The sequence below is a fragment of the Antechinus flavipes genome, chromosome 2 (assembly GCF_016432865.1).
Source record: "Antechinus flavipes isolate AdamAnt ecotype Samford, QLD, Australia chromosome 2, AdamAnt_v2, whole genome shotgun sequence".
In the NCBI taxonomy this organism is placed as follows: domain Eukaryota; kingdom Metazoa; phylum Chordata; class Mammalia; order Dasyuromorphia; family Dasyuridae; genus Antechinus; species Antechinus flavipes.
The window spans coordinates 247,107,304-247,120,160 of record NC_067399.1 but is presented as its reverse complement, the minus strand read 5'-3'; the positions used below and the strand labels follow the sequence as shown (position 1 = coordinate 247,120,160).

At 32.1% G+C, this 12,857-nt stretch overlaps 1 protein-coding gene across 3 annotated transcripts in view; it reads right to left on the bottom strand.

Moving 5' to 3' along the window:
• Positions 1 to 6,695: 6,695 nt before the first annotated feature.
• The window catches only part of GNAS (GNAS complex locus), a 292,099-nt gene continuing 285,937 nt past the window's right edge, over positions 6,696 to 12,857 (bottom strand). For all 3 annotated transcript variants that reach the window (XM_051976658.1, XM_051976659.1, XM_051976660.1), the window contains exons 10-12: positions 12,637 to 12,767; positions 11,696 to 11,763; positions 6,696 to 10,495 (exon numbers count right to left, since the gene is read on the bottom strand). In XM_051976658.1, coding sequence (XP_051832618.1) covers positions 10,349 to 10,495; positions 11,696 to 11,763; positions 12,637 to 12,767 — 346 coding nt within the window. In that variant the 3' untranslated portion in view covers positions 6,696 to 10,348. The remainder of the gene's footprint in view (positions 10,496 to 11,695; positions 11,764 to 12,636; positions 12,768 to 12,857) is intronic.

Sequence of the window (12,857 nt, the reverse complement as noted above, 5' to 3'; positions counted from 1 at the left end):
ACAAGTACCTCATTGGAAATTCTTGAGCAGGGGAGTGATACGCTTTAGGAATAGTATTTTGGCAGCTGTTGAACAGATCAAGAGAGAGATGATGGTCTGAACTATAGTGTGACCAAATGTGTAGAAGATAGTTGAAGGATATGAGTTGGATACAGAAATGGCCAGACTTGGCAACTGATTGCATATGGAAGATGAGAGTGAGGAAAGAGTTAAAGATGACTGAGTTTGTGAACTTAATTGACTGGAAGAATGCCTCCAACAGAAGTACAAAGTTTTTGAGAGGGTAAGGGGAGGGAAGATAATGAGTTAGAATGTACTATATACAAATAGAGATATTTAACAGGCATTTGATGATGTAGGTCTGAAGCTCAGGAGAGAAATTATGTAGGTCTAGGAGTCATATTAATAAAGATGATAATTGTGAACTCCTAAGAACTGATGAGATCACCGAGAGAAACAGAGAGTGGAAGGCCCAGAAAAAAGCCTTGGGGACAGCCATGCATAGGATGGTGGAAAGCCTGCAAAGGAACCTGAAGTGCGATCCTATGCATAAGAGAATCAAAATAGATGAATGTTAAGAGCTGAAAGAGTAAGCCAAGAAAGATAAGTACTAAGAAAGACTTTAGATTTAGTAGCTAAGAGGACATCCTCTTATATCCTTGCTAATAGCAATTTCTGCAAGAAGCAGAGAAGCAAAAACAATAGATGGCTTTTTTCTAGGAGTCTGGCTGTGAAAAGAAGATAAAAATGATAGGAAAGCAAGAATGATAGGGTTAAATGAAGGTTTTTAAGAGCAGGAAGAAAAGTCTTGAGTAGGTTTGTAGGTATAGAGAAAGATTTAAGATCAGGCAAAGGGAATGACTGAAGGGACAATCTCTTGGTAGAGACAGAATGAGGGGGATGAGATCAAAAGCATAAAGTTGAGGCTGTAATTGACAAAGGCCACCCCTGCATTAGAGAATAGCAAATGAAAAGAGGAATGGTAATGAGAGGTATCAGAGTTTTAGGGAAGTCAGGGAGCTGATGAAGAATGGTCCTGATTTTCACTAAAATAGGTGAAATATTAGATTTGATAGGAGGCTTAAAGAGAGGGTTGTAGAAAATTTTAGACATCTTGAAATCTGTAAATTTGTATTAAGAATTGCAGAGTGCCTGAATTAACTTTTATAATTTAAAATACATAATAAATTTAAAAAATTTCCTCTAAGAAAAATTCTAGCTGATCTGGAATTTCCATCAAACATAACTTCAATTATGTGATCTTTTTATCATTATACTATTTCCAATGATGCAGATTATCCCAAACCTAAAAACAAAATTTTGATGTTGATAATATTTATATATCATTTCTCCAGAGTAAGCAGTGCTACAGACAGAATAAATGGTTTTTAGATTTACCATATATATAATTCAGCTTTTCAACAGAACAAATATACGATGACAGAACATAAGCAGATCTCTTTTAGTAACCTCATCAGAGCTGAAATTCTGCTAGGATTTTAAGGGATTCTGGGGTACAAATTGGTAACCAAAATAAGACATACAACTTTTAAAAATGAAACATGAAATTCAAACTCTTTTGACTGATTGCTAAAAATGACCTCTTTCATTTTTTTTTAAAGGAGGAAATATTTATTAAAAGTAGATTTAAGGTCCCCAAATCTAACTAGTTTTGTCCCACTGTGCAAATAATTTGTCTCATTATAGTATTTTGTACATTGTAAATCATAAGTGGTGAATGGATGCCTTCTATGAGAAAACTTAAAAAAAGATCTTTGGGGGCTTTGATAAAGTTAGAAAGAATGATAAGAATCTTTTGAAATGAAAGCCTTTTTTTTTTTTAAAGAAGAATACTGGATGGAAGCTGTAGAGTCAAATTTAGGTTTGATGTAAAAAAAAAAAAAAAAAAACTTTCTAATAATTAGAACCAAATGAAATATACCCTAAAAGCCAGTGCTTTTCTACTTTCCTCTCCAGCCTCCTTACCCCAAGTTTTTCTAAGTCTTCAAGAAAAGATTGAATGAATGACCAACCAGCTTTTGAATATATTGTATCCAAATCTTTCCAAGAATAGATTGAATTATGTAGCATCTGATATATATTTTCCAAGATTTTTTGATAGTTTTAAGAATATTTGAGAACTTATTTGCAAATCAAATTTTTAGATGATGCTCATGCAGATTTTTAGCCATTATCTGGCTCAGATCTCTGATTGTAAGGATTAATTTTGAATATAATTGATATCTTTTAGGAGTCATGACAGCAAAGAACTTGGATGTCTGTACCAAACTGAAGCTATAGTACCTTTTTTTTTTTTTTTTTAAAAGCAGCACTGATAACACAGGTAAAGAAACAGTCCTATTAGAATGTAGCAATATAAGAGAAGGTAGTATCCCAAACACAATTTCACAAAGACACCATACATACACAGTGGTATTCAGGTCAAGAAAAGAACCAGTATCCAGAGTCACACAGAAAAACCTATTCTTTGTCAGTGATCCAGACTAATTCACAGAAATGCCAAAATTCTACTTAAAACATACTGATTTTTACAACTCTTTAATCTCCAAATTCATTCAAGTAAATCTAATGGATTTGCTAAGTTAAGTCCTTACATAATGACACAAACAACACAGAAAGCCTACTTATATTATTTTCCCATTCTGTTTTAACTTAAGCAGCTCAGGAACATATTGAAAGTAACATAACTGTTCTAAATATGTGTTAATTTAATTCTGCTCAAGATCAAAACCAAACTTTAAGACATTAGGAGAGGTATTAGATCTGGCTCTGAAATACATAAAATACAATGACTCTTCATATTTTTGTTTAACCAAGGATACTAACAGATATAACATTAAATTAACCTACATGTAATACTATTTTGAAATATTTTTCTTATCATAGTGAAAAACCATTCATAGTTTTACAGGGAAAACTAAACATGTGAGAAAAATCAAGTCTAGCATGATACATATATTTAATTTTATCAGCATGCTGAATCAACCAAAACAAAATCCATCAAAGATAAAAATAAACTCACTTAAATGTCTCAATTTGAGAAGTACCGACATTTAAAAAATTAAATATCACAGTTCAGATTAATGAGAAATTATTTTGAATAATTTTTTTTCACCTCTTCTGCCCAAACCAATCGATTGATCTGTTATCAGGAAAACTCGTTTAATTTAGCCTTGTATATACGTTAACAAAATAACTCTAAATTGAAATTGCATATATTAGTTTCTTTATTCCAATTGTTATGGCATCATAAAATACTTTTACTTTCTTATAGATGAAATGAACAACACTAAAAGCTTTTATTTAGTAAATGATTTCCTGGAAAAAAGCTGGGAAAAGCAGTTTCATGATATAGTCTAACCTTAGTTGAATGAAATCTTAATACCCCCCCAAAAGGCAGTTCATAAGGTTTTCTAGGCATCATTTTTTAAAAATGTTTTAAGGCAAAGGTTAAAATAACAATGCAGCTTTACTTTATTGCTCAAAGTGGTATAAAAGTATGTGAACCTATCATAAAAAGATAATTTCTAATGAAAATGCTTATTTCAAATTGAAATAGTGTGGAACTATAAATAGGATAATTTCCTAGTAAGTGTCTTCTATGACCCACAATTTTATGGTTTAAAGTTTAATATCTTTTTGTTAGTATATTGGTATTAATGCTGCTTGTTTGAATTTAAGCTACACTTTTTGATTTTAAGCTTCCAATAAATATTCTCCTTTTGGGGGTAGAGGAAGGGGTTAAGTAGCTTGAGCATGTGACACATTTTGCATATGACAAATAGGAATCTCTAAACATTCTTATTGAAAATAACTTTCTCATCTGAGAAAGCCTATTCTATTATTTCTTCAAAATTTACTCTTTTTGATCCACTTTTCCATTTTCACCTCATCAGTTTTATTTAGATCAACACTATTTCTTTGATCATTTAAAAGTGATGGCCCTAAGAAATTTAATCTGCAGTAAAGAACAAAAAATAGCCATAATGTAGTATTATGAGATCTGGTTGTAGATTCCCAAAGCTGTAGAGCATAACTTTATGACCTTAAGAGTTGTGACAAAAACAGAATTTTGTCACTTCAGACTTTGTAGCACAGATACTAATTGGGAAGCAAAGACAAAATAGAGGGAAAGTCTTATATAGCTACTGATTACAAAATGTAATGTCATTTTAATGGCTCTTCAAGATATTTGCTAAATGCTATTAAATTATATTTATAAACAGCATAACATTAAAGAACAGTCTTAAAATGCTTTCACTGACAGTTTACTCTAATTTCCAGTAGTATCATTATGGAAACTTTTTCCTAATGATTTGTAAAACATGCTAAGTAATTCAGAGAATAAAGGAAGAATGAATAACAGAAAAGGATACTCAATCTTTACTGCAATGTTTTCTAACTTCAACACCGTGTAAATTTTTTTGTAGTTACTTTATAGTGTACTGTCCCCATTTTTCTTTGAATATTTTCTTAAGTGATACAAAATAGGGTCAACTAACTTTGGGGAGTCTACCCCTTTCCTTGTATCCAGGAAAAAAGTAGAATCATTTTACTTGCAATTTTCAATTTTCCTTTGTTCTTCCCCAGATCTTCTTGTTCTGTTTTTGCCAGATTTTGGTCTGCTGTTTCTTTACTACAGATTATTTGTGACAAAAATAAGAAAGTAGCCAAGAAACATAAAAATACCTCCATCAATTCTCTAATATAATTGGAATATGTTGGAAATTTACCTGTTGGCAAATGTAGCAATAATGAAGCCAGAAAAATTAGTTCCCAAAATAAACCCCCAATTTCTTAAAGACTAGGTTAGAACAGGTAAAGCCAACATTTTGGACTTGCATCCTGATCCTTCTAGGAAACTATGAATAGATTTGTTAAGGTTATCATTGTAGCCTCCCCTTTAAATTTAATTTCTGTGGACTCCTAGAGTGGGAACAATATGTGTATTTTCATAACATTGTCCAAAATTGTTGATAAATTTTCATTCATGCCAACTTTTTGGGGGGTGTGAGGGACCAAAACCATCTTTATCAGATGTCTTGTATGAATGCTTTTGACCTTAAATCAGGAATTCTTTTGGTATCTGTGAGCCTACTAAAAATATCTTCATAACTGTATTTCAATGCAATTGATTATTTTATCTATGTATTTTATTTTAGGCATTAAAAAAAAATATTGTAAGGAGTCCACAGGTTTCACCAGAGTATCAAGAAAAGTTAAGAATCATTGCATTATATTTGTTTTGAAACCTATTATCCACAGTAATCTAAACATCCAAATAAAATAGTACAGGAAAAATGGAGGGGGATGGGAGAGGAAGGAAGAGTGATGAAATGACTTTAAGAATTAATCCAGATAAATTTGGCTCTTCGGTGTCTACAGCAAAAGCTCCACAGATCTCCAATGTGGCATATTTATCATAACAAATAAGCAAATAAGAAGGCAGTTCACTTTCAAGTGGAAGCAATGAAAAAAATTGAGGTTAGAATTTCCACAGAAACTATGTAGGATATACCATAAATGATCTTAAGGCTGTATTGTACATCCTTAACATAAGAAAAAAAAAAAAATCAAAGCCCACGACTTCTATAAAGCCACTTGCATCTCAAATAATTCCAATATGCTACTTTCCAAATGAATGAAAATGGGACTGCAGTCTAATATTCGTTAAACTATATAAATGGAATTCCAGTCCACTGTTTCTATCAGTATACCAATCCCATAATGATTAACACTCACAAAAAGCTATTCTCAGTGTTATCCAGAAAATGTTTTTGAAAGTATAACATCTTACAGTATATTTTTCAGATCTTAACAACTAAGTTATTTTATGAGGAACTTATTGTATTTGATAACACCATCAAGGTGGAGAGTCCAGTACCAAAATTTTTAAATCAATATTTAATGGGCTGTTTACCATGCTCAATTTTTTATATGTAATGTGTCAAAAGAACCAATGTTTCCTTTTGAAATGTTTCAGGTGTTTAGGGTTTAATGGTCCCCCCTCAAAATATTGATAGTGGTCTATGAATCTGTGACTATACAGCTTGAGAATTTGATTTGTGATTTGAATTAAAAAATGTTAAATCTAACACCATAAACTTCAAATTATGAAATTATTTTTTGTGAATTTTAAAGTCATAGAGAAACAAAATCTATTTTGATGATTAAATTAAGAGTAAAGCAGAATGTGCAAGATCTTAAATCTTCAAATTGTAAACCCACATAAACATTTTCATCTTTCAGCCAAACATCATGGAAATATAAAATGCAAATATTACATATTTAATAAAATACTTATTTCCTAGTGCTTTTAATGTGGGTCTATGTTTTCTAAGTGTGAACATAAAAGGTGTTTAACTCAAAAAATCCTACCAATGTATTTTTTGAAATATATGCAATTTTAATTGTTTAAATAACATGTTAGCAATAATTCCTGTTTTCTCAAGTTGAAAGAGCCAACAACTACATTTTGGCAAGTTTAGTTTTAGCTCTCAGGGTCAACAATGGAAGTGTTTCTTCTTAGGCCATGAATTCTTTCTTTCTCTTAAAGTATGAATAGACAACCATTTGTCTAACATAGTACTATGATTCTAACATGTATTTAAAATCATATCATAAAAGACCCTTGGAAACTTTGGCTGAAATAAGTTACTGCAAATGACAGTAGCTGACTTTGAAACCACAACATCTCTACCATTTATTATTATTTCACAAAAAAATACCCCAAAGTGATCAGATCATATTTATAAGTAATTGTTTGCCAAGTGTCATTTTCCCCCTAAAAACAAAACCGTTTTTGAGTTATACAAGTGTCAAAAAGCAACTTGGAACCAATAATTATTATTATTATTCTGGTTATTATTTTTTTAAACCAACCCCTAAACAAAACAGTTGTATAACTTAAAACCGAACCAACAGTTTTGGTTGAAAATTGATATTCATTCCCTATCCCAAAATACAAAACAAAAACAAATGACTCCTGAGTCAAGGTTTTGTATTAACTAAATTTTGGCTTGGAGAAAAATATTAAGTGCCAAGATATAGACAGACCACTTAAGGATTTATCATGGAAATGCTGACAACCTTATACTATAGCAATGCAAATGTGTCCCTATATTTTTTATTATTAAAAGTGGTAGTGTTTACATTTGCAGGTATCTTACACTTCAGCATCATGAACACTGAATAGAATGAGTAAACTCTTGTCTGGAAGGTCAAAGATGGGGGACTGAGACGGAAAGATAAAGGTCCTTGATTATGAAAATAAGAAATCAAAAATAAATAAATAGAAAGGAAAAAAAACTTAGGTCTAAGAAAATATGGGAAAGTGTTACATTGGAATGGTTCAAATATGATATTAGCAAATCAATGGTCACAAAATTTGTGACAGAAACCCCCCACCAAGTTGCTAAAGAATAAGCTTTAAAGATTCATCTTTTTAAGAGGGTAGTAAAAAAGAAAGAAGAGTTATTTTTAAAAGGCTTGTTACTAGGCCAACAAACTGCATGACTGATTAAAAAAAAAAAAACCTAACAGTATACAATCATACAATCCATACCCTTTGGAAAATATGCCTTTCTTCACACAAAAATGGGGTGGGACGGGACAGAGAAAACATTTTTTAAATAAACATCATCATCTAGCATTAAGATTTGCCTACAAAGGTTTCTTTTTTTGTTGTTTTCAATATCAAATGTCATGGTTACTTCTTTATAATAGGTACTCTCCTTAACCATTTGCAAAATGATGAATCCAGTTTTTCGGTTTATCTTTTCTCATATTTCATGATAATCAAAAACATGATTAACTTTGTTGCCTTTTCAGAAGTTTGAATACACGCTTAACACTCTGTATATCTTTAACACTTAAATAAAGTTTTAAAAAGTTTGGCACTATGATTCAAGGTTTTTGGCTGTGGTAACAAAAATTAAGGCTTATTTTTAAAAACTTTCCTCTAAGGTCCCACTTCTGCCTATTAAGTTTCCCTAATTCTTAAAAACTACAGGCACTGGATACATTCTTTAGTGCACAGCAATCCTGTACCTCAAGATCTTCTGTCACTTTAGAGGTTCATGCAGCAGCTTTTCCTTGAATTTATAAACTACACAAACAACTGTTCAAAGCACATCAACTATCACACGCATAGATTGGGGGCAATTTTCCAAAAGTATTTATCTTTGCCCTGAACATTTCCAAGACTCATTACTTGGATAAAAGGAGTCAAGACAAATACTACCAAATCAAGAACTAGACTGGGACAGAAGTTTAGCAACAAAAATCATACTAATTTAAATGGTGACAATTTTTAAACAACAGACTTCTGAAAACCAGTATTTGGCTGTTGTAAATCTATTCATATAAACATTGACTGCAACCAGATTTTCATGTAACCTGAATTTCTTCCCCCAAACAAATATTGGTGAAAAATCTAAAGAGGCAAGTTTTAAATTCACTTCATTAAAATCCAGATTGGTTTGGGTTTGTTGGAGTTTTTAAGTAATATAGGCTAACACTGTTCTAAATCGGATATTACAACTGTAATTCTTGACTGTACAGATTGTACATGAAGGTTTAGACACATGAAAAAGTAACACTCACAGAGACATAAAACACCTAGGTATAAAATATAAAGCAGTGTAGTAGTTACTAAAATTACATGCTTTCTTATTGCTACAGTGATTTTTGCTCTTTTTTTCTTTTTACTGTACCACATGTTGTTCTAAGCATATAATTTGCATAAATTATTCAAGTTTAAGAAAAATCCACACATCTTTTCACTTTTAAGCTACTTATATAGTTAATATAAAAACAAACATTTCTAAGGTATCTCTTTATTAAAAGAGAAATAAAAATGTCATTTGCAACTGGAATTCAGTGGCCAAATACAAGGGCTGTGTACACCTTGTCATTTTTATAGTATTTTGCCCACTCAGTCTAGTGGAGGTTGGTGGGGATTCTGCCCAGTCTACAGAGGGTCACCATACCTGCACAATGCCTTTGTGTTTCTTTTTTTCTTTTTTTTCTTTTTTGTTGCAAAAAGGACTATGAATGACCAAAGACTAACATTTATAATTTGTAGCAAAATTTGGTTTATGTAGAAACAAGCCATGTTTTGCATTTGGATAGAGATTTAAATGAGTTAAAGCTAAAATTAAAAAGCATGATGCTGCGACATCTGGTCACTTGTTGAAGACCTCACTTTTAAAGTGGTTAAGTTTGCACAATTTGTACTTTTTTTTTAAAACTAAACAGTATTTTTCCTTCTTTTATAAACCAGAAAAACTAAACTACAGATAAATTTCCCTACCATGAGCTAATGCTGCAGATAGGGTTGACAAAGCTGTACAGCGCAATCAAACATACTTACATCTTAGCTCATTTTACAGGTACAGCCATAATCAAGGCACAAAGATCTTCTACAAGTTATTTTTTTTTTCAGTAAAGTTGTACAAAATAATACATTTTACAGTCTGTACAAGAATAATAATCCAGCAGTAAAATAAAAAAAAATGAGGGGAAGGGAAGAAAGGAGGAGAAGAAGAAGGGAAGGAAAAAAACCTGTGAGGACAACTGTCCAGTTAATGATTTTTATATATAGCAGACAGGATCATCAGTGGACAAACCGAAAACAGTGTGTGGTGAGCTCTCTGCAATCACAGGCTGTATGCAGTTCAAATAATAATGTCCGAGGTTGTCCTAAGACCACCAAAGCTGGATTTAAAAATACCCTTTTGAAAGGTAGCAGTAAGTTTTTGCACTAGTTCTGCTGTTGAATTGTCAGTATTTCCGTTCAAAGCCACATTACAGTTCAAAGAGAACCAAACTTGGGTGTCTTTCTTCAAACTTGGTCTGTAACTTGGCACCTTCTCTCATCTGATGCAGTGAATGGATAAAAAGTTGAAATCATGGGTATTATGAGTTTGCCCATAATGATGTTATATTACCAAATATTTTTCTCTCCATGTGTATGCACATGTGTATGTATGTATGTGAGTGTATGTGTTTTAAGTTTTATTATTCCCCAATCCTTTATGGTGCTTCACACATTCAGGGCTTTATTTGTTATTTGATTCTGTTGCCGGTAATAATGTTAGGGAACCCAGGTGGAAATAGCCTATTTGGCTGGCCATTTAAAAACTGTCCAAGGGAGACAGAAGCAAGCTAAAAGTCTGCTATTGTCCAGCAAGGAAAAAAGGCAAGGGTGCAAATTGGAGGGTGACTGCATCAATTCTCTTCTACCCTATGTGGGCAAGTATCTGTTTTGTGTTTTGTTTTAACATGAGTATTAAGGAGTCCAAAACACAGGGAAAAGTGCTCTCCATCACAATAACTCATATTGACGAAGGTGCATCCGTTGAATAATGTCCCGACAGTCATTGAAAACCCTTCTGATATTTTCTGTATCCACTGCACATGTGAAGTGGGGGTAGCAGTAGTGCCTTCCATCTCCACTTGCTGTGCTGATTCTCTGGAGGAGTAAACAAGATTATATCAGAATAAGCAAATATATTAAATTCCATGACTTTATGCAACAATGAAAAACTTTGATATTTCTGAAAACTGTGGGGACAGCACAAACAACAGAATGAATTCTAATCTCTAAGAATAAAGAGAAAAATCAATGCATGATATTAAATGATAGTGTAGGAACATAAACAGTCAATTTTCACATTGTCAATTTTTGCATGCTTTCTCTCCTCTCTCTCATCTCGTCTTTGGCTCTGTCTCTCTCTCTCGCTCGCAGACACAGACACATAGGCGCAGACATACTGACTTCTTATTTAGCTTATCAGTTAAGATGCTTTGGGACTGTTTGATGCTAAGTTCAGTCAGTACACAAACAGGAAATACAAATCAACTTTAATAATAGCCTATAAGAAATTGAATTAAATAGGCAAATCTGCTAGGAGGTATAAGGGAATGGAAATCACATGATATATTTATGGAAGAACACAGGCAAGAATTATACAGGATAAGAGGTCATGTGTGATCTGCATTAGGGGAGGAAGAGGTGAAATAAATGAAACCATTGATCCTATGAAACACAGAAATAAGTTGAACATATTCTTAAAGCAAGCAGATAGAAGTTCCAGGGTAATCACCATTTTCAAGAATTTTTGGCAATTTCTCCCCTTAGTGATTACTGATAATTAGAGACCTGGTTTTGCCTTATATAGTTCTTAAATGTTCTATTGCCCCTTTAGATATTTATTTTTCATCCAAATGTCTAAATAATATTTTTTACTTCAAATACTGTTTCTAGAAATATAAATCATGTTACTCATAAAATTTGCCAACATAATTCTAACTGCAAAATCATGAAAAAAATCTTACTAGAAATCTTTATTGCTTTTTTTGTAAACAAATAACTTCACCCCCAAACAAAGTCACTCATATTCAATCTCAGTTTATTAGACACAATTGTCCTCCTTCACAAACCAACAGTCTCATTAAATAATTTATAGGGCAAACATTTTCTTTATTATAAATACTAATAATTATTTTCATGGCTACTTAGTTGCATCTACTTTATTCAACTGTTAATAATAACAGTCTACGAAGACCACATTATATATTAATAAAGCTAAAGATTGGTATAGTGATTTCCCAAAGATAAAATCGTGTTGTGAAATTTAAATTACATAAGAGAAAATGATGTCATACTTACAAGAAATTCATCTCTAATAAAATACTTGGCCCTTGTAACTCTGGGATCCTCACCAGGCTCAGGTGTTGCTAATTGAAGGGGGGAAAAATCTTGTCAAATCATACAATAGTAAGGCAACAGTTTCAATGCATTTATGATCTTGAAATCCATAAATTTATTACATATCACAAATCATATATATCAATTATTCTGCAACGAAGAGAAAATTTCATAGAAAGTAAAATATTTGGGCATGGCCCCAACAAAGTAATTTTTCTACAATATGGTCATGTTTGTTACTTTTTTATTTCTAATGGGAACGACCTACTTATTTTCTTAACATTTTTATTATTTTACCTGAAATAAATAAGTGAAACATTATACCTCAGGTTTGTGACTGGGTTGGAGACACAAGATGGTACAGTAAATAGAGACCTGTCTTTGGAGATAGGAAGACCTAAGTTTCAATTTTATATTTGATATATATGAGTGACCATGTGTAAGCCATTAATTACCAGGTGACCCAGCAACAATTTATAACTCTAAATTACAGACTTATTACTGATATATATTGGCAAAGGGAAATTAACATCCTGAGTTTCCTATGCTGAAGAAATCACAAATCCATACTCCCTCTCTCTTCCCTGCTAGCTGTGGTCAACTGATTTATAATGTTGTTACCATTCAAGAATTATAGAAGCCTTCAGAAGTCTAACAAAATGTGGCAATAGTCTGGGCACTGCAATAGTAAGATGGTAATACATTTCTTATGTCTAACTAAATAATGTTTTGTGACACTTCACACAAACATATAAAATAATTCTGGTGAGGATTTAATTAAGATTTCCAATATGAATACTTAACAATTAGATTCATAACAAAAAACATATAACTTTAGGAAACAAAAGACTGACCAAATTGCCTTCTAATAGCTAATGTCAATTTCAGGAAGAAAATCTTACCATCATCTGGTGTAGTGTAGCGAGCAAATTCTGGAAAGTAGTCCTCAATTTTAGATTTCCCTGCCAAAACTTTCTCTGCTAATAAATCCTGTTTATTCAGGAACAGAATTACTGAAATGGTCCGTAGCCACCTACCAAAAATTGAAGCCCAAAAATTTTGTTAGATAGCTGGCAGGTATTAATAAAATGCATTTATTCAAATCATATATTCACATCTGAAC